Source organism: Impatiens glandulifera, chromosome 3, assembly GCF_907164915.1.
Source record: "Impatiens glandulifera chromosome 3, dImpGla2.1, whole genome shotgun sequence".
Lineage (NCBI taxonomy): Eukaryota > Viridiplantae > Streptophyta > Magnoliopsida > Ericales > Balsaminaceae > Impatiens > Impatiens glandulifera.
In genome coordinates, this window is record NC_061864.1 from 43,031,811 (window position 1) to 43,053,318 (window position 21,508).

The 21,508-nt window shown below is 33.3% G+C and overlaps 1 protein-coding gene across 3 annotated transcripts; it reads right to left on the minus strand.

The window, feature by feature from the left end:
- Positions 1-466: 466 nt before the first annotated feature.
- LOC124931293 lies at positions 467-15,333 on the minus strand. 3 transcript variants are annotated; one of them, XM_047471726.1, is made up of 13 exons: positions 14,721-15,333; positions 14,594-14,628; positions 14,431-14,506; positions 14,090-14,168; positions 12,815-12,898; positions 11,261-11,433; positions 11,005-11,052; positions 8,437-8,593; positions 2,769-2,979; positions 2,349-2,420; positions 1,243-1,368; positions 1,064-1,115; positions 467-769 (listed from the first exon to the last, which is right to left on the minus strand). In XM_047471726.1, exons 1-13 carry the CDS (start codon positions 15,189-15,191, stop codon positions 617-619), a joined length of 1,737 nt encoding a protein of 578 aa, XP_047327682.1. In that variant the 5' UTR covers positions 15,192-15,333; the 3' UTR covers positions 467-616. The 3 variants fall into 3 exon arrangements, with proteins under 3 accessions (XP_047327682.1, XP_047327681.1, XP_047327683.1); XM_047471725.1 differs by having other exon boundaries at positions 11,005-11,055; positions 14,721-15,332; XM_047471727.1 differs by lacking the exon at positions 2,349-2,420 and having other exon boundaries at positions 11,005-11,055.
- Between the last annotated feature and the right edge of the window lie 6,175 nt (positions 15,334-21,508).

Below are 21,508 nucleotides of genomic sequence, written 5' to 3' on the forward strand. Positions count from 1 at the left end.
CATGGCCTTCTCCAGCTCCTCACAACATACATACATGAACAAGAAGAAGAAGAAGAATGATGATTATCATGTAGACATGCATGAAAGTGATGTTGCTGTTTTATACCAGAAAGAGCATGTGGCATGTGTAAAAGTTATTCATATATTCTTTAGTTAACAATTAACGTGCAAAAATATGCAGAAAAAGATTTTTAGCAAGATGTCAAAATGAAAGAACTAGAGCCAAATTTTTCTGATTTGATCAGTGCTCCAACACTAAAATATACAAACAAACAAAAATCCAAAAACCTATTCATGTGATTCTGTTTGAAAAAAAAAAAGAAAGAAAGGAAAATGTTTTGCTGTATTCAATAAATGACTATTTTTTCATTCAAGAATGTGATAACTAGCTTTACATGGTGCAATCCATAAACAAATGAAAGGGAACCCATATAAAAAAAAACCTTAATATAGAGCAAAATGACTATCAATTAACATTTGCTTCTTTAATTTGTTTCCAATGGTTTCATAAGCCACACTCATATATCTACCATGTAACCAAATTTTTGTTTCATACAACAAGTGGTCTATTCTTCACTGAGAATCTGTCAAAACAGAACCGAACTGAAGAACCGTTTCAGTCAGCATCCCCAAGTCCATCGCTTCCATCACCTCTCTTGGAAATGGCTGACATGTGAAGTTTAGGTTTCTTGTTTTGTGAGGCAATTTCTGCATTTTTCCTTAAGACAGCACCAGGCGATGGATAGGGGCGTTGTTGGAATAGAGGACCCTGAAATCCAGATACGAAACAAATATTCATGGCAAGTCACTAACAAAGAAGTCAAATAGTTTTAAATCACACCTGAACCAGCTTAAAATCACTAACAAAGAAGTCAAATAGTTTTAAATCACACCTGATCCAGCTTAAAATCGAACTCTCAACTTTTTAACCAAACCAGAATTTATCTTTTGTTATGAAAAATTTGGATCATAATTCAGCTGCAATTTTATTTTCCAAATAAACTATGATCCCATCCGACCACACTTTCTTCTACCAAAACGAAGAATAAAAAAAAAACAATACCGTGGCAGTTGTATCTGCTGCGCGTGGCTGTACTCCTTTCAACCCAACAACCCTGAGAATTTGGGGAGAAATCATTGTAATATTCCGTAACATTTCTATGTAAACAATGCATAGATTTGAGAAGAAACTGTTTTTGAAAACATAAATTATAGGCTTTAAAAAGAATGTACAAAGTATACCATCCACCCCGTGGAGCATCCGAGTAAGCACTAGGATCCATTGGATCCAAATCCTCATCGTCATCATAGGTACGTCTTTTGGGATCCTTTTTGTTGCCTTTCCCAACTGGAGGTTTCATGTTCGACCTGACAAGTGACCATCAGATATTTATTAGTTGATCTACCACAAACATGTCAACGTTGATCCAGGAACAATCAATCTATGTTAAATAATTTTGTTTCTAACCAAATTCCAAGGAAACAAAAAGCGCTGTTTTGATTCACTTTTTAATGTTAATTGTGATCCCAAAAAATCTACATAACATGTTATGTTTGCAAGAAATACAATGATCTAGCATCATGATCATTACTAAATGTGACAAAAAATCAATAATTTGAATCATTATCGAAAACATAATTTGTATACTAAATGAAACGAAAATAAAATAAAATAATATTGTACCAAATGAAAATATAAATAAAAAATCACTTTCAATTCGACTTTTGGTGATTTTCCAATGGAATCGTGATTGTGATAAATTACGGCAGAATACAAAATATAAGTTTCCAAATAGGCTCGTAATGACCATAAAATTAACGTTATGCCTAGGCAGTTCAGCTTACTACAAATATGAATACAACCCAGAAGCAATTTCTTTCAGCTAGGAAGACTACCATAACTTAGTATACAAGAAATTGATGCCCATCTTTTTCTGCTTTCAGCTTTTAGAGTTTATGGATATCTTCTCACTTTTAAGTTAACATTTCATGATGTCAAATCTTTCTTCCATAAAGTCTGGTGTCAGTATTTCGGGGTCAAACCTTTCACCCATGTCCAAATGACCCGATCTGCTATAATGTTACCAATCTGTTATTTTGTAACTAATAATTATATTCATCAGTCAGTCACCTTAGTTTTTAATGGTTTCATTAACTTTATTAGGCATCATTTCTTCTTCAAGAACTATTAGTGAAGATCTAAGTAAGATCTCACCCTTCCATTCCCTACTCTTAAGAAAAACTTCAAATTCTAAACCTTTTCTTCAAGATGTCCAAGAACAAAGCAGTAATCCCATCTGAGGTAACAAGTCATAAGAAAGTATAAGCAACAACAGAACTTCTGATACCTCTGCTTGGGAAGCCTTTTCTCAGGAGCTTCTCCAACTGATACGTCCTTGTTTTGCGGAAGATTGAGAACTCTAAAATTTGAAAAGAAAATAAATGAGCAACAAGGTTAATTTCCAATAACTATGAAATGGTGTGATTGGTGGTCAGATAAAAAATAACTAAAAATTATAATGAAGTAGTTGATCAAGATTTCTTGTTTGTCCAACAAAACAACGTATTTGTGTTCTGTCTCTAGCAATTGAATGAACTCAACATGATGATAATATAAATAAAAGGGTCCAAAAGCAAGGAAATCTCCCATTCCAATTAATAGAACATGTCAATGATGCAAACTCAACAAACTACTGAACAGAAACAAAAGCCTTAACATATGCATCATGATCTCATTGAACTGTGGAAAACAAATAGGATTAGCATACCTCGTACAATGATTGCAGTAACCCCATAACTGTACTAGGCCAACTCCCCAACCACCACATCCTAAGCATTTGTGATCAAAACTCAAGTAGCGGTTATCAGCTGCATGCCTCAAATTCACTGTTTCGGTATGCTGCGTATAAGACTGCTGTTTAGAATTAGGATGCTCCCATTGTGACAACTGGGTCCTAGTATTATAGTAATACTTTTGACCTGCATTTGAGATACCTAACTCAGTGGCTGAAGCAAACAAGAAAAGTGGTATTGTTGCATATTAATAACTCAATATATTTTAGATAGCGACCATCTTTACAGAGATAGCTATTGCTCTGCAGAACATGCAAGGAACCACAAAAACTAATAAAGTGAATAGAACTGTGACACTTCCATGATAATGAAGCAGCTGTCAAAAGAATTGAACAAATTCTTTCAAAGCTCAACAAAGAGATTTGGAGAATCCATAGTGATGTGAACTATGAGGGTGGCAAATTGAAAGGAGCTAAGTCCGACGAACGCGATTTGAAGCTTCAGGTTGATCTCTAAGTTCTCTTGAGAACATTGACTTGGAGTTTTGAGGCTGCTTTTCATGCTTTCTATTGTCATTTTTCTTTCTGATTAATTGATGGCACTCATTTCATAATTTGTTTTCCCCAAAGTTGTGCGACCTTTGTTTCGACAGTGGATAATGAAAAGTGTATTTGCAAAAAATTGTGACACTTTCATGACACATAATTGTTGAAAGTAAGAAACAATAATTTTACATCATGATTTATAATTATGCCTAATTCACTAACCTAGTTTAACCTCCCCTGGTTTATGTGACAATCAACAAAATATATGATCGTTCACACTTAGTCAAATAACTTCTATAATAAAATATATGCGCAGTTTCAGAAATCAATTCAAGCATGTGGAGTCTGATATGAGGAATAACTAAGGTTAGATTATCTAACCTTAGAATAAGCTGACAGCCTTTATACAGATTTGACAAATGAATAACCTAGATTAATTTCCGCAAACTATATATAAGTAATTAGCTTTTAATTACATGGAGAGAGAAAGAGACATAAAAGGAATGGGGTACAGAAAAAAGATAATTGTCAAGATTACTTCTCTCTTCCCTTTCCTCAAATCTTACTACTCCCGTTACCTTGTCTCCTTCTCAAATGTAGATCATAATCTACTGCTTCTTCTTTATCTCATATTCTGCTTTTCCTCATCTCATATTTCGCTTTACTCAATGAGATCAAGATATTGTTCTAACTCTCAAGCTAGGGTTAACCCAAATCTATATCACTGGTATGAGAGCCATAATCCTCGGCCATTCAATCTGGTCGGATATTTGATTTTCGATTTGAACCAGATTCACAAATCCTTGCATTTGTTCGTTGTGACTTTGTCCGCAAACTTGTCATCGCGGCTCTGTCTGTGACCTTGAATCAGGTTCTGTTGACATTGCTTTAGGCAAAATGGTGGAAACTCGAAGAGAAAACTGTTACGAAAGGAATTGAGAATTAGGGCTGTAAGCCCTAGAATAAGCTAGCGGGTATAATCGTCGGCAGTTATTTTACAAATAAGTTGTTTTAACAGCAAGTCTTTTATATTTTAGTAGTTAAATAAAATGTGGGAAAAGAAGTTGGGTTGGACAGCTGTAATTGGTTTTAGAGGGAAAAGAAGTTGGGTTGGACAGCTGTAATTGGTTTTGGCGGGAAAACTTGGAGGGAATAGAAGTTAGAGCAATTGAATGATTAAGAAGGCAGCAATCTGAGAATGGGTTTAGGGTTTAGGGTTTAGGATTTAGGGTTTCCAACTAGATCTAAACATTACTGAATCCTAATTCATAGCTTATCAATAACTAGGTGAACGAGATGCGTAATGAAATTCTCACTCAAAACGACAAAATTCGTAGTCAACGACAAACTCAGGAAGGAATTCAAGACAAAATCTGCAGCCACAAGCAAACACAATCTGCGTTGAACGTTGAGAGTATGGCCCGTCTCGACAGAATTGAAATAAATAAATTATATCAGAGTCCTAAATTTGATAAATTAAACCCCAACTTAGTATAACCACAACACATTGGCAAGACAATGGCAAACTTTCGATTCCAACCTCTAAAATTTCAAACATTCACCTCTTAGGGGTTCACTAAAATGTGTCAAATTCCCTTAATTGCGCCACTAATGTTATTTAACATATGGAACTTAATAGGACAAAACAAAACACTGAAAGAGTATCCAATCTTAATGTTATAGAATTAACAGAATAAAAAACGGTAAAAAACGGTATGAATGAACTATAGAACCTAAAGTCTATGAACATTAGTTATAAAACAATAGTTCAAAAACTGAATTTACTTGGACATTAATCAAAGCTGAAGTTGCTACTCAACATTTTTAATAGCTGGAAATTTTGGATAAACCAGCAGGAAGAATCAAATCTTGCACAGAAAGAAAAGTTGTCTACAAGGTATGTCAATTTACTTCTTTATCGAACTAAACTATTAGAGAATCAAGACAAAAACATAAGACTTTCCTAATACTTTAGCAGTTAGTAGAGCACCAAAGAAAATATCAAGTCTATACTCAGGAAGAAAATTAACGTATAAGGCTTCATTGGTTCTTGTTGATTTAGAGTACATGAGCATTTTCTCACTAATCTAATTAAAATATATTTATCAATACTACAAATAATAATATTTATCATGAACACTAGCCTTTCAGCTATATAAAATCTATCAAGCCTAGCTTATTAAACAAAGATGAAAAACAAAATTTGTATAAGACAGGTTTTGGTAAAGAGATCAGTCCATTGTTCACAAAAAAAAAATAGTATATGGATTATGGAATCACTAAAACCTTCTAATCAATGGCATCACGAATAACATGATAATCATTTTCAAAATGGATAGTTGCAGCCCTCTCCTTGCCGATGTCACCACTGGTTCAGGTACTTGAGCGAGCATCTAGTTATGCCCATGTCTTAACTTTTGCGGTTATGAAGAATCTCCGGACCTCAAAAAGAAAAAGATTTATGTAGGGGATTACTAGGATTGGTTCTTGCGTCCCTGTGCCCAAAAGTAAGGGAGAGTTCAAAGTCTTCAAATAAAGAATTGTTCCGATGGAACCTTCTCGAAAGAACTCGTATACAGAACAAGGGCGATATGTGAAAATACATCAACTTTTTACTCGTGCAAAGGAACTCTTTCTAGGCAACTTGGACAACTAATAACAATGTTTGTCCCACATATCACTAGGACGACAACGGAATTATCTTTAGCCCTCCTAGAGAAACTATTACATCCTCGAGTACGAGCGCGAATAAGATATTGTGTCGCAACACATAATATAGGTTCAATGACAAGAACACAAATCATTATATAGCTTCTTTATCCACGCAAACACACTTAACAAATTAGTCAGGCGAGCGGAACTTGCCATCTGACGGGCTTGAATCCAAGACCTCAGGGAGGCTGGTAATATTCGGCTCTTGTTGCCGCTAGGCTAGAAAGAAGAAATTCTTTACTTTCTTCTTGTATTGCCTAAAAATGGACCTCCCATTGTAATATTTTAATTATCCCAAAACATATCAAATCTACTATCTCTTCGGTACTTTTTGGTGATATCACACTCCAGGTCTCTTTCCAACTTTCTGATAGTCTTTCGCTACCTCCACCAACGGTTAGCGTAGGGTTATAATAATATTGTATCATCACATCAATTTCGTCTATACTTGATCTTTTCTACTGTTTTTTATTTCTACCCCTACTTAAACTAAACAACTCCAAACACATTTGGCTTAGAAAGTCTCTCTCTCCTCCGGAAGAAGAAATTATGTCATTTGTAGCCGAAATATTAACCCACCGAAAGTTTGGCAGTTTACTCCGCATATATTCAGTGTCAAGTCCTCTATTGGAATTTCTGCAACTTCGACACTTTTGACATCAACCCACTGTTCAATGTGAATGTTTGACACCACCCACTATTCAACGCATGTCTCCAATGCAATTTTTTGTTGAATCTAGATCTTCTGGGCCTCCTCACTTAGGCTGAAGTTTTCGCTAGATTGAGGGGAAGGTGGAAATTACAAACTAGGCTTATTTCAAAAGCACACCATTGCTGGGAATTTTGTGTTTTCATAACAAATGTCCATTCATGTATAACTAAGAAGTTGTTCTATCATTTATTTACTTTATCTTAGGCCTATAAATTAGCCCTCCATAGTAATAGTTTATCCCAATATATATCAAATCTACTTTCTAAAAGGCGCCACCACCCTGTTTCAAAAATAGTTGGCAATGTCTACTATTTAACCTCAGACATGATAACCCCACAAAGATTGCTCATGCGAAGAGCAGAAAGTATGTCTGGAGTCTCCTATCCTAGTCAAGTTCAAAAACGTCATTCTTGATGGCAGATTCCCAAGGAAGATAGTGATGTTCCCCAAACTATCCTCTTCTTGCAGCATTAGTGGCATGCCCTTAACTGGACCTCTCTGGATCTGCTTCATTGTGTGGGTTGAAAACCACGCAATCTTGCTCCTCAAATGTTTTTAGTGTATTAAAGCAGCCTCCTCCAAGACCTTCTTGTTGACATGGAAATCCATTGTCATCTTAGAATAATCTCTCAATTATATGCCTTGAAGACTTCTTCAGTGTCTTGGTTTGAACACGGCCCATTTTGATAACTCTGAAAGGACCGATGATGGTGAGGAGGAAGAGAGAGGCGAGCCTAGAGCGTGAAGAGGGAAGATATAATCTTAGATTGTCAAATCATTGAGGAAGGGTAATGTACTGCCTTGTTGCTAGTTCAAGGAAACCCCATATTAAGAACTATCTAATGGAAAGTCTCAAGCCATGCTCTTTGCTTTAGACCATATATTGCAACATGTAGAATTATGCTATTACTTGCACTCAACATGTTGCTTTGTTTACACTCAACATTTTGCTTGTTGTTAGTCTTTTTTTTATTACACTTAATGTTCTTTATATATCACACATCTATAATGTAAACACAACTCAACATCTGAGTATTATTCACTCTCTCAATATTTCTACATGATATCAGTGCAGGTTTTTCCATCTTCAAGAAATTTGTTCACAATTTTCCGCTGCCTCCTCCAATGGTGGAATAGTCATTGGAGGAGAAAAAATTGTGTATATTCTCGTTAGTCTAATCAAACAAAAATATAAGAAGGTGTTCATGCATAATAATTAACTAATAACAATATTTATCAATAACAATTCTTGGTTAGATAAACCATATTATATGCTCATTGATTTTATCTCTAATACGAATTGCTTGTTCTAGAAACATAATAGTTGAACGATCCAAGTTATCCAAACCCTATGGTCACTCTTACTAACAGATTTGCAAAGGTACAAATTATAAATTCAAAGGAGTGTCATTTCTAGGAATTGACAAACTTACCCCAAACGCCCAAAGAAAGAGAAAACATGATAAGTTGTTTATCTCTCACAGTCGTCTGATCTATTTTTCTTCCATCTTACAAATTCTAAAAACAAAATATTAGTTGCAGATTATTCAGTCTGATCTATTTTTTCTAACTTATGTTCCATTTTACAAATCCTAAAAACAAAATATTATTTGCAGATTATTCAGGAATATGCACAGAGAGATAGAGAGACTAAGAAAGGTGGGAAAGGAGGACCTGTTGTTTCATCCAAAGCCTCTTGCCATTCTTGAGGAAAAGATGAAGATGGAGCAACTGTGATTTTTGCAGTCTCAGAAGGTCTTTCCCACTGACTCTTCCCTGTGCTTTCATGATAGTAATATGGAGCACCAGTAGCAGGGTCAAAAGTCTCAACCTACATTGTAATCAGAAAGGAAGATTGTTATCATAACTGTGAGCTATTTGAATGCAATGAGGAAAATTCGCATGTAAAGTTTTTCACTAAAAGGAAAAACAGATACTAAATCCATAAGAAAGTGAAAAGCAAAAGTGCGAGGATTTTGAGACATTAAGCATACAACAAGAAATATTTCCCGCCAACCAAGGAGTTAAAAGTGGTATTGCTATACAGAAATCACGCTTCAAGCATTGACCCACAATATCTCAACTCTAAAAGAATATGGATGGAAGAAATGGAAGGAAAAATATTTTCCAAGAACATTGCCATCCATACCAAATCCATTTCTTAATATGAATAACAGGAACTTTTAATGAAATAAGATATAAAATAATACCCACCGATGCACATCAAAATTAAAAATCCACTTTTAACACAAGTCTAAGAGAAAACACATAAATAAACCCTTAACTATTACTAATTTGTTACTTCCGTCCCAAACCTTTTATTTATTTAGTCCATTTGAGTTTCTAAAAGTTTCTAACTAAACCCTCTTTACTGTACTTTATGGATGGAATTTCATTTTTGACACGTGACATCCGCATCATAAAAATATAATGAGGGTATTTCAGAAATGTATATATATCAAAATTTAAGAGATCTAAATAAAAAATAAATAAAGTTATTGGGTGAATAACAAAAGCAATAGTTTAAGGCTTATTTATGGGTTTTCTCTAAATCTTCGAGCAGAAAACAGAAATAGAAAAGATGGGTAAGATGTTGAGTTCGGGAGTGTTTCGAAATAGTTCCAGTCCTTATTGTGCTCGAGTAGTGTTAGTGAATAAAAAGACTTTACAGGACAACTTTGTGTGGACTATAAGAAGTTGTGCACAGCCACTGTCAAGGCTAAGTTCCCAATACCAATTATTAGCAATCTTTGCATTTTTTGGAAAGGGTTGTTCAAATGACAGAAAGATTGAACAATATTTTTCTATGGTATATCACCCACAGTCAAATGGGTAGACTGAGAGAGTGAACCCAAAGTGTCTTAGTGGAAAGAAGAAGGAGAGAAAATACTTCTGTTGAATGGTAGTGCAATACAAATTTTCACACTGACATTCAGATACACCCTTCAAAGCAGTTTACGGTTATGCTTCTCCAATACACTCCCTATTTGGCAGAGGACTCCAAATGTCGAGGATGTTGAGTCTCTCGGAAGCAATTTGTTGTTACTTGTCAGGTCGTTTATGACCTTGGTGACTGGATTTTTTGTGGAAATGAAACCATTCAAACAATATATAATGGTGGTGAAGAAATATTCTAAGATGTAACCTAAATACTTGGGTTCTTTTGAAGTCATCTAGAAGGTGATGCCATTGGCTTATAAAGTACAGCTTCCTAGTACGGCTAGAATTCACAATGTATTTTACATTTCTCAGCTAAAGAAGAAAGTGGTTCACATTCTAGTTGTGGCATGCCACACGGTGTGGGCAAATGAGGGGTTGAAGCCCACGGCTATTTTAGCAGAACATGTGATAGAAGGGAATTTGGAGTTCTTGATCAGATGAGCATGCAACACGGGAGGAGACTTCCAGTTTATTGGCCAGGTTTTCTTTCGTCCAGGAATGGCTCAGAACGAGGCTCCGACCAACGATTTTGATAGTCTAGGAGGAAGAAGTTGCCCTTGGATCCACATTCTCTCAGAGAGACGAGAGAACTTGAGGAGATGGCATTGTGACAGGTAGGATAAAGCAATATACCATTAGTAGTAGGTCTAGCAGGTAGTGGATAGCAGTGTTATTAAATGAGTAGTCTGTTAGTAGAAATTACTTGAGATGAGTATAAAAGGTAGAGAGAAGGTAATTAACAGTTGGAAACTACTTTTATATCTCTTCTCTTTCAATCTAAGGTCTCATCATTTTTCTCTAATCTCTCGTCACTTTCTAGTTGATTCAACTGATCAACAAGTGTTGAACTGTTACCTGTTCAAACTCAAACCATGAAGACATATCAACCATAAGTCATACCTCACTCACTTCATTTTATTTGATACTTTTGTTCTTTCTTGTCACATAAATATGAGAATCGTCTCAAACGTGTCAATCACTTAAATACTGTTTCCAATTAAAACAACCATTTGTCCTATATTCATATTACTATTTACTTAAAAGGGAGAGTTTGGTCATACAAATCTTCCATTCACATTAAAAAAAACGTAGTGCCACAGATAAGAATCAAACAAAATGAGATGGAAGACATGTTTTAAGTTTGTGGTCTTTTAAGTAACAAGCCAAGGAAGAAGAGAACATAATAACTGCAAAAATAAAATACTGAAAAAGATAAACCAAATTACAGCACCAAATGCATAAACAAATTGGTTTCAAAACAAAACATGGTGAGCAAGAAATGACATAAATTCTTATACGCACCCATCCATGAAGCAACTTCACTGGTGACTGGATTGATGAGCTCTCCAACTTCTAGGGAAAAAAATAAAGTTGAATTTTTAACAAATACGAGTAATAAGAGAGAGATGAAACAAACAAATAACGAAATGGTACTCTTTGGGCTTTATTCGTAAAAGTGTAAACCTAGTTGGAAAGTCTTTTTAGTGTGCCATGAATATCAAGGAGAAGAAACATAAGGATAAATAGACAAGAAACTGCACAAAATCCATTGACTTACATAATCGTTAGAAGCGGAATCCTCTTTGGCAGGCCCTTCTTTTAGTATTCCACGTGCTTTCAACTTTTGTTTCAGGTAATCAGGCAAATCTCCTGATACACCTTTCATATCTGATTCTCCATTAACTATAGAAACTCTATGGTTATTTTTCTCACCATCAGTTTCAGACTTACCTACATATATCCATAAGAATGTCGTCTATGTCAAAATTACACATTCACACAAAGTTAAAACTTCTATGGATGTAACTTATTTTTACATCCAAGAATTGTTAGTCACAATTTGCATTACAATCATGACCACATTGAAAATTGCCAAAGCTAAAATTGAGAGTGATTTTTTTCGTTGGTATAAGATTTTTTTATCATAATTCAAATTATAGTGTAATATTTTACTCCATTTGGTATAAAGAAATTTTTTTATATCATGATCCACATTATAGTGTGATTTTTGGCTTCATTTGGCATACATCTTTCTTTATGGATCATTATTCAGATTATTATGATATTTGGAAAACATAATAAATGTAAACTTTTCTGGATTATGATCCACATGAAAAATAAAATGTACCAAACCAGTCCAATATGTTCCACAACCTAGCTATTCTTCATGGCATATGAAAATGCAAGTAATCTTATCCATTTTTTAGCTGCGCAACTAATTGTTTTTGGGTGTGGGCAAGGTAGGGGGAATGGTAAAATAAGGTTGACTTGAGGATAAGAAATAAGCAAGAAAAATAAAAGATCCTTATAAAGATTACTCATAACAGCATTTTTTTCAATGCATCTAACACTCTCATGCTCCTTATAAAGTTACTTGTAACATAACTCAACATAAAATATACCTCTTTTACCAAAACGATGCATCATATACACTAGGGATCTTCCTATTTATACAGTGTTCTACTCGTAACCAGCATCTACACTGAAACCAAACAAATGTAACAGTATCTCTATCGATTATAATATGATTATCTCCAATCATATCATAATCATGTTATATTATACGATATTAATCTAAATAAAATCTAAGAATATATCATATCTAATATTTACACTCACCATCAGACTCCAGTTAGTGATTTTTATGATTGGTTTGGTGTTGTAACATAACATAATATAACTTCGACTTTGATAGTAGCAATAGCTTTATCTACTGTTTTATCCTCCTCTTCTGCATCAAGGTTTTTCTCTTGATCTTAAGGGTTCATCATCTCTTTGTCAACTGTTATGTTTCAAATAACATGTCTAACTTTCCTAGTGTACAGTTACTTAACTCTAGCTATGTTGTCTCTGTGGCTCATTTGCCTCTTTCTTTATGGGTGGAGATGAAATTTTTGTTAGTGTATTATATAATATGACAAGAATTATGTGTTACATAATGTTTGAAACCAAACAAAATAATTTTTTCAATGGGAGAAGCAATATTAAGCAAACCCTCGAAGATAATAAGCATTAAAAAACTAAAGTAGCAAGACCATCCATTAGTCATGGTGACAACTAGCAAAGACTACAGAACAAACTTATAAATATTCCAATAGGTTCATTGCCATACCTTGTCCAACAGACAGAGGTCTTGCAGCATTATAATAAGCTCCTCCACCAGGTACACCATATCCATTTCCGAAGTCAAAATTACCTGATAGGAACCGAAACCAAAAATCCATCAAGCAAAACACTGGTGAAATTTTTGTAATGGAAAATAAAATGTGAACCAAGGATTAGTGGAACTCATCAATGAATGTTTTCTTTTATGAGCAAACAGGTGTTGGAAGTCACACATGCTTTTACATATACTACAGCCCAGATGATTTAATTTAAAATATAGGGAAAGGAGCTTATTTTGTTTGCTGGGTTTGTATCAAAAGCTCTTTTTATTTCCTAAACTTAGGACAAGCCAGTTTTGCTTCCTCATCTTATAAAAAAGTCTGAAATTACTTACCTTTGTCATTCTTTGTTAACTGCATTAGTGTCTTGATATTTAGAAAGAAAATAAATATTTTAGCCAATGATTGAGTTTATAGAGTAGCATAAATGATGTAAAGATAATTTAAAATTTTAACAGAGTTAACCAATAACTGGCGGAGGTAAGTAATTTGAGCCGTTTACAGAGTATATGAAGAAAAACAGGCCTGACACGTGTTGAGAAAGCAAAAAGAGCCTTTGATGCAAGTACAGGATTCGAAATGAACACTATCCTTACTATATAAATTGTATGTGTTTTGTGTGTCTAGTTGAATCAAGCATTGTTGCCTCACATACTAGTTTCCATATCTATCAATCGATTAAAGTAAGTGCGGCAGGCAATTGGATGTCTTATTTAGTAGTGCAACTTGTGGGAAATTAGAGACTGTTTAATTGTGTGTTAAACTGTATTCATGGGTCATGCCCTTTAAATACACAATTATTCTAGGATCAATACCCTTTCCTAGATTATGGGACATTTATTAATAGGATAATTATATGTTTAACTTTTTTTTAGAAAATTATATGATAAACTTATAAATAACTATTAAACAAATAACTATCCTTTACATTTAAATATTAGTTAAAACCCAATTGTTGTTATTGAATTGGGAATTCAACTCAACTTAATCACCCTTTTTTTCTGGGGAGAAAACCTTAATCGCACATCACTACTCTTGTTGATATAGCAAACCTTTCACCAAATGCTTCCAGTAATTGGATCATTAAGTCTGTTTTACTCGTTGCGTCCCACTTAGGTCAACTGTTTATAGGACTAGAGCATTTTCAGTTGATTTCTCTCTTGTAACAACAGCTTGTCTGTTAAAAGATAAGGCAGAACACAAAATTAAACAAGACAGATCACCTTCATCAATTGTAGAAGATTTGTTATGTTTAGATGTCATCTCTGCACGATGATCCGATGTCATTTTCAAGAGATGTTCCTGTTCATATTTAAAAAATAAAATGATGAAGGAGGGATGGTGAATCAAAATATAAACATGAACATAATATATGCAGTGTATAAGGCACCATTTGAAAACAGATACAGAAACATTCAGGAACTAAACTTAGTGAGAGATAGATTAAAAAAATGATTGGATTTTTCTGGACTGGATCCGGATACAAAAACATAAACATAAACAATAAGCGGTTTCAAATTGGGGGCATATCTGAATTCACATCAAACAATAGACAAGACAATACCTTCAAAGCATTTGGGTCAAGACGTGAAAACATATCTTTGCTATCACCAGGAGGTCCACTTGCATCTCTTGCTAGTCTGTTGTCATTTAGTGTAGCTTAAACATTAATTCCTGCTAATACAAGTAAGAGGATATAAATCTAGTGTTAAACAAGGAAAACAAACCTCTGAGTTTGTATAACCTTCTGGGTGACAATTTCCTGAAAGATGCATTCCAAGTTACAGTAATTACATCAATCACAGAAAGGATAAAAAAAAACAATATGCATAATCAAAAGTTATAACAAGATACTTGTTCACGCAACACAGCATCTTGGGCAGCTGTTTCAATACCACAAGATTCCCAAGATTTGCTCCCATGATCTGAAGAAACCCCAGAGTTCACTTTTAGTTGCTCGTCATCGTTAGACCCACAATCATGTTGTTTACCATCAGGTTGCAAAGCGGCAGGATGGGGACTCACATTTAAGGGCTGAGACATGGGAAAATTATGTTGAATGACATTTTGACTTCCATTTGAGTTACCATACGGTATGTGGGTGGTGGGTTGATGATTATCAAATTGAGCCAAAGGTCGAACATTTGGATAAAAGCCTTCAGTGGGAGGAGTAGGTAGCATATGGGGAGGCGGAAGAGGAAACAAGTGGTTCATAGGCATGTGGGAAGGTTGTTGTGGTCTCCAATAGCCTTGAACAGGCTGCGGTTGATTCGGGTAAGGCTGAACTCCAGGAGGCAGGGGTTGGTGGTCATAGTTTCCATCCATATATATATATATTCAGTGTAAGCTACCTACAAAAGAATATCAGAAGTAAACCGTAGAAATGCGAATTGGATGACTCAGAATTTCAGACAAGAGATCAAACGTTGTTGCAGTTCTGGGCACGAAAACAAGGAAGCCCTAAGAAGGGTTGAGTGGAGGAGTAAGATGTTAAAACAAGGAAGCCTTTCTTTTTTATAAAAAGGAATGTATGAAAAATGATAAATCTTTTTCACTCCCTATTATGTTTTTAGAATATAAATATAATTTTATTTGATTTTGCTAAATCTTGAAAGAATAGAAAAATATGAGTTAAATGACAAACAATTGAAATATATATATGTTTTCTTTTTAAAAAAAAAAATCAAGACTAGTTGAAATATTATTTTGTTCATGGTCGTCTCTCGATTGGCTTTTTTAGGATTAGAGAATGTATTGTTTCGTTTTTCATCGCTCAGATTCGAATTGTATTATGTTTTAATTATGTGTCATTCAATTTAGTCGGATCAAATTTATCGTATCGGATTTTTGTAATTCAAATAATAATACTCTCAATTTTTGGTGAGTCGTCTGTTATTTATACCCTCCAATCGTACTGGTGGTCATTTCTTGAATTTGTGTTTGTCTTATTCTTTGCAACAAAGGAGATGATGTTGTCGGATTTAGAGTTCTTGGAATTTGTATTTTATCTAGATGCTCTAGATATGTATCTTCTAATAACTTATTTGTGTTTCTCATTATTTTAACAATATCTGTTGATGGTAAATTATCATTTGACAGAACTTTTTATGTCGTTATTTATCAACCCTAGAGTAAAACTCAATTTCACTTCTGCTTAAAATTTTAAGTAGAGATTTTTCTAACATTGTTTAATTGTTTTGTTTGAATTACTCTCCTTCATCACTCATTGTTATTAAATGCAAATGAGTTCGTTTCCAAATTATCTTAAAAAATTGTATGATTGGTTGATATTTTTATTAGAATTTTAATCTTTATATATTTGTATTATTTAACATCTACAACTTTATTTAGTTTATTTGATTTTTTAGATGTTATTTTTTATTATTTGCAAATGAATATTTTATATGTAACTTCTTATTTAATTTAATTTAATGAGAATTAATTCTTTATAAAAATAAAATACAAACTTTAATTATTATAGTTTATATTTAATGGGTTTTTATCTCTTTTATGAGCCTAGGAATAGTTGAAATTTTAAGTACAACTCACTGTGAATGTAGACATTTGTTGGTTAAATCTTGTTATACCTTTGTTCATTATCATTATTTTTTATCTCTAACATCTGTATTGTTTTTAGATTAGTGTTATATTTTGTGTGTGTGATTTTTTTTTCTCAAATGATTTGTGAATACTTTAACATAAACTATTTGTGAAAGATATGTCGACGATCTTAATCATCATTGAAGAAGTTGTTGCAGATATGTATTTTTGTTAAAAATTGATGGTTGTTTGAATAAACGGCGTTGACTATGAAATAATTAGTAGTTGTGAATATATGATTTTAAAATTTTAGTTGCTAAGAAAATAAAAATAATCGTTAAAACTTTTCTCAATTCTAGATGGCGATGCCTTGAGAAGAAGATGACGCATATTTGTTCTTCTCGGTAAAGAAGACATTGATGGGCGCTAGTTAGTTACAAAAAGTCGTTGAGTCGACAATGATACTAAAATGAAGAAGATGATATTGATTATGTTTACCTATTTTAATTTGGGACTTGTGTTATATTAAAATAAAAATGAAAGAATATATATAGAATGAAGCAAAAGAAGATTTTTAAGTCATGATAGTTAACCACTAATTTAACAAGAGATTCACCATCCCTATGACTTTTTTAACATCAAAGGTATCTCATTTTTATGTTGTATTTTATTTAGTCTGAAATTTTATTTAGTTGGATTTGAATTTTCATTTCCGATTTTTATAATCAAAATAATACTCTCAGCTTTTGTGGGTCATCGGCTGGTAATACCCACTAATTATCTTGGTGATGCTTTCTCGATTCTGTGTACATTCCATTCTTAGCCAAAAAAAAGAGATTAAGTTGTTACATTTGTAATTGTTTCTCTTTTGTTTAACAAAAAAATTATTAAAATTGATTTTTTATTTAGAAGTCCTTTTACATTATTACTACTTTAATTTTACGAATTTCTTATTATTTATATCCTATATATAGATAGTCATTTATCACTTGACAAAATATTTTTGGCATTGCTTACAAATACACTAGTAAGACAAATATCATTGTCACTCAAAATAGTTGGTAGAGATTCTTTTAATACCGCATGATTATTTTGTTCGAGTTGCTCTATTTTCTTACTTATTTTGTTCGAGTTTCTCTACTTTCTTACTTATTTTGTTCGAGTTGCTCTTCTTTCTTACTGATCATTATGGATTTATGAGAATGTGTGATGGAGTAGGGCACCTAGTAAGCAGGTTTGGACATGTCACTACACATGCTCAGATGTAGGCATATGTGCAGGTGAGCGGATGTGAGTCTAGATACGTCTAACTAAGAACAAATGTTATATTATTCCTTTAGCTGGATCTGAAAAAAAACAGATATTTTTCTTTCCTTTTTTTTCTAGCTAGTTTTAGCTCCATTTAAATAACTAAAATTCTTCTTCATAGCATGTTGAGCGTCCCTAGACTAAGTGAAAACTGTCATTCATCGTGTAAGGTATGGTCGGAGCCTCACCAAAATAATGAATTATTTTCCAAAAAATGTGAATCGTGGAAATCGAACTAAAATCGATTTTGCTTCTTGCCAAATCATTCTTAGCACTTATAGGAACTTTCTACAACTAACAAAAACCAATCTAAGCTAGCCAATAACTAGTTACATTGAAAAACTTATTACTACACATTTTTTGAAAAATTAATCAGTTCACAATCATTCCTAACATATTTTAAAACACGTTCACATGATTTTTGGGTCATCATTCTTGAGTAAGAAATCAAGAGAAATGATCCAATTTTTTTAAAATTTAAAATCGAATTTTAGCCTTTTTTTATTTACAACGAATGAAAGGAATCTGATTTGGTAAAAAGTTTATAGTTCATATCAGGAACATTTACCAATCAACCAATCAACAAATAGAATACTAAGCGGCAACAATATGTGGATATCCCAGCCTTCTTGAGAGGTCATGTGTTCGAGCCTGTCAGGTGTTAAGTTCTGCGCCTAGTTAAATAGTTAAATGTGTTTGCGGGCTATGTTTTTAACCTCTTATGACCACATTTTTTAATTCCAAAAAAAACTTAAATGTGTGAAACTGACTTTTGTTGATATCTTCGATTAGAAAGGGAATGGGAGCTTCTAGTCGGTATAAAAAATCTCTAGAAATCTTTTAGCAACTTTTCGATGGACTGGAATCAAGACTAGACCTCCCTTTCAAAATTTCAAAAAATATCAAAAGCTTCAATCGTCAAACTATGGCGGATTCTTCTCACTTTCTATTTCTCTCATTCTTCTCTCTAACTCTCTTTAGTTAATGGACATAATCTGAGTATTTAAATCTCACGTCCCAAGCTCAATTTTGGTTTTTCCCTTTCTGGTGAAAACTATTAAGGACAAAATTGGCCTTCTATGTCGAATGACATGATATTAGGTTATTGCCAAACGATTTCTCTTGTCTTTGTGGTTATTTTTGTACCAAGAACATGCTAAATGATCCCTTCGTTGAGAAGTTGATTTTTTTTTTCCAAAAGGAATCTTTTCGGTTATTGTTGACGTGGTCGTGCAAATGAAGAACCCAAGCGATGACCGTTGGGGATGTTTGGGCCGTTATCACACGATGGAGCAAGGAGCTGATCATGAACGGACGATTAGGGAATGAGTGTTTGTTGACCAACAACTTGGGGTATGTTAACCCGTCCATGTTTTGACCAAGCTAGGGCCGGTCCTAGGGTAAGGCAACCTATACAGTTGCATAGGACCCCCATTTTTTAATATTTAATAGTATTATATTATTAATCTTATTTTTTTTCTAGGGTCGAACCTAGACTGAGCATATGTTGGGTTTACTCCAAGTATAGCAGATTTTCTCACCTAACGGACTCAGTTTTCTACAAGGTTGGTCGGGTGCTTCCCTACTAACGATAGTGGCTACCGGGTTGTGTCGGGTGCTTCCCTACTATCGATAGTGGCTGTCGAGTTAGTCGAGTGCTTCACTATTGTCGACGAAGGCTAGTTGTTTCCAAGTTGTCGACCACCGTCCACGACAATGCACGGAGGCTGTCGACGACTTTCCGATCAACTAATTTCTTTTTTTCAAGCGTGTAAAAAAATAAAATAAGTATTATAAATATTTTCTTATCTAGTTTATTTATATCTTTTCATAATTATTTAAAATAGTTCAAAATTTAATTATTTTGGAATCCGATATATACGACGCGGTTTCCTAACCAATATTTATTTTAATCTACTACGTATAGAAATTTTAGAAAATTATTTTGTTGACTCGATATTATTTTAAAATTATAAATTGGGGGTAAAATATGAGTGTTTATAAGTTCGTATAGAGGCACTTTCAAAAAAATTTTAAGTTTATTGGATCTTTTACATTGAAATTTTAATCTTTTTATATTCGTCATACTATTTAACTTCTAGAATCTATTTAGTTGTTTTGATTTTTTTAGATGTTATTATGTATTATTTGCAAACTAATATTCCATATGTGATTCTTTTTATATATATATATATATAATGTTTCTTACAATTTCTCTCTCAATATATATAAATATATATAAAATGATGTTTAAAATTTAATCTCTATACTCTCTATTTCTTAATTAAATTTGTTTTATCCTTACCATATATATATATATATTTCTCTCTTCTACTCTCTCTTTTTCTTAATTAATTTTTTTTCTTGAATATATATTAATACTATTTTTTATCATTAATTTTATATAAATACATTTTATCTTATATCATATATTTTGTCTCTTATCATATATATATATATATATAAATATTTTTTTTGGTTAATATATAAATTAACTAATTTTTAATAAATATTAAATACAAAATATATATACATACACAAATAATAAAATTATTTCAACAATCTCAAAAAGTCTAGCGGATAAAGTGTTCACATTTCATACTTAAGACTATGATTCAAATCCCAAAACATGCAAATTTATATTTTCAATAATGCATTCTTGACTATAATATATGGCGACATAACTTTTAAGCAAATGATACAAGACATCTGGAAGTGTGAGGATGAAATTAGTGGTTAGTTTGGCAAATATTTGAAAGTGTGAGGTCATGAGATGGAGGTCGGTGATGAGTGATTTGTCGAGTGTGAGGTCAGAATTAGTGGTTAGTTTGGCAAACATTTGAATGTGTGAGTTCACAAGATGGAGGTAAGGTGGTGGGTGGTTTGTCGGCCGAGTGAATAAAGGGATATTTGAAAAAGTGTGAGTCACAAGATGATATTTAATTAGGGGTTAGTGGTTGCTTTGACGTTGGATAAGAGGTCTGTGATCAATTGGGATTGGTTGTTGATTTGTTGAAGTGAGAGTAAAAGAGAGGTCGACTAAGATTGGTGAGTGGTTTATCGAGGAATAATGAGACATATGAAAAAAAAGTGTGAGTCACAAGATTATCGTATGTGGGTGGTTTGTCGATGGGATAAAGAGGCATATGAGGGGATAAAGAGACATGAAAAAGTGTGAGTTAAGAGATGAGGGTCAGTTGGGGGTTAATGGTTGGGTTTTGACGATGGGTAAGAGGTGTGAACAATTGAGATTGGTTGTTGATTTTTTGAAGTGAGAGTAAAAGAGAATTTGACTAAGATTGGTGAGTGGTTTGTCGTGGGATAAAAAGGCATATGAAAAAGTGTGAGTCACAAGAATAGAGTCAGTGGATGGTTTGCAAAGAGGATAAAGAGACATATGAAAAAGCGTGAGTCATAAAATGATGGTCAACTGGGGGTTAGTGGTTGAGTTCGATGAGAGATAAGAGGTATGCCATCAATTGTTGTCGACTAAGATTGGTACGTGGTTTGCCGAGGGGATAAAAAAGAAATATGAAAAAATGTGAGTCACAAGATGAGGGCCAATTGAAGGGTTAAGTGAGTACCGATGGGATAAAATATATGTTAATATTATTTAGATTAAACTTAATTTTTACAAACTAAAATCAATTTTAATTTAATTAGATTTGAATAATATTAATTTTATCTAAAATATTTATAGATAAATAATATTTTATATATATTCTTATCCGTGTAAATTATCACTGTGCGCTTCCAAACAAGACATTACCACTGTCACACTCAGCACATTCCCA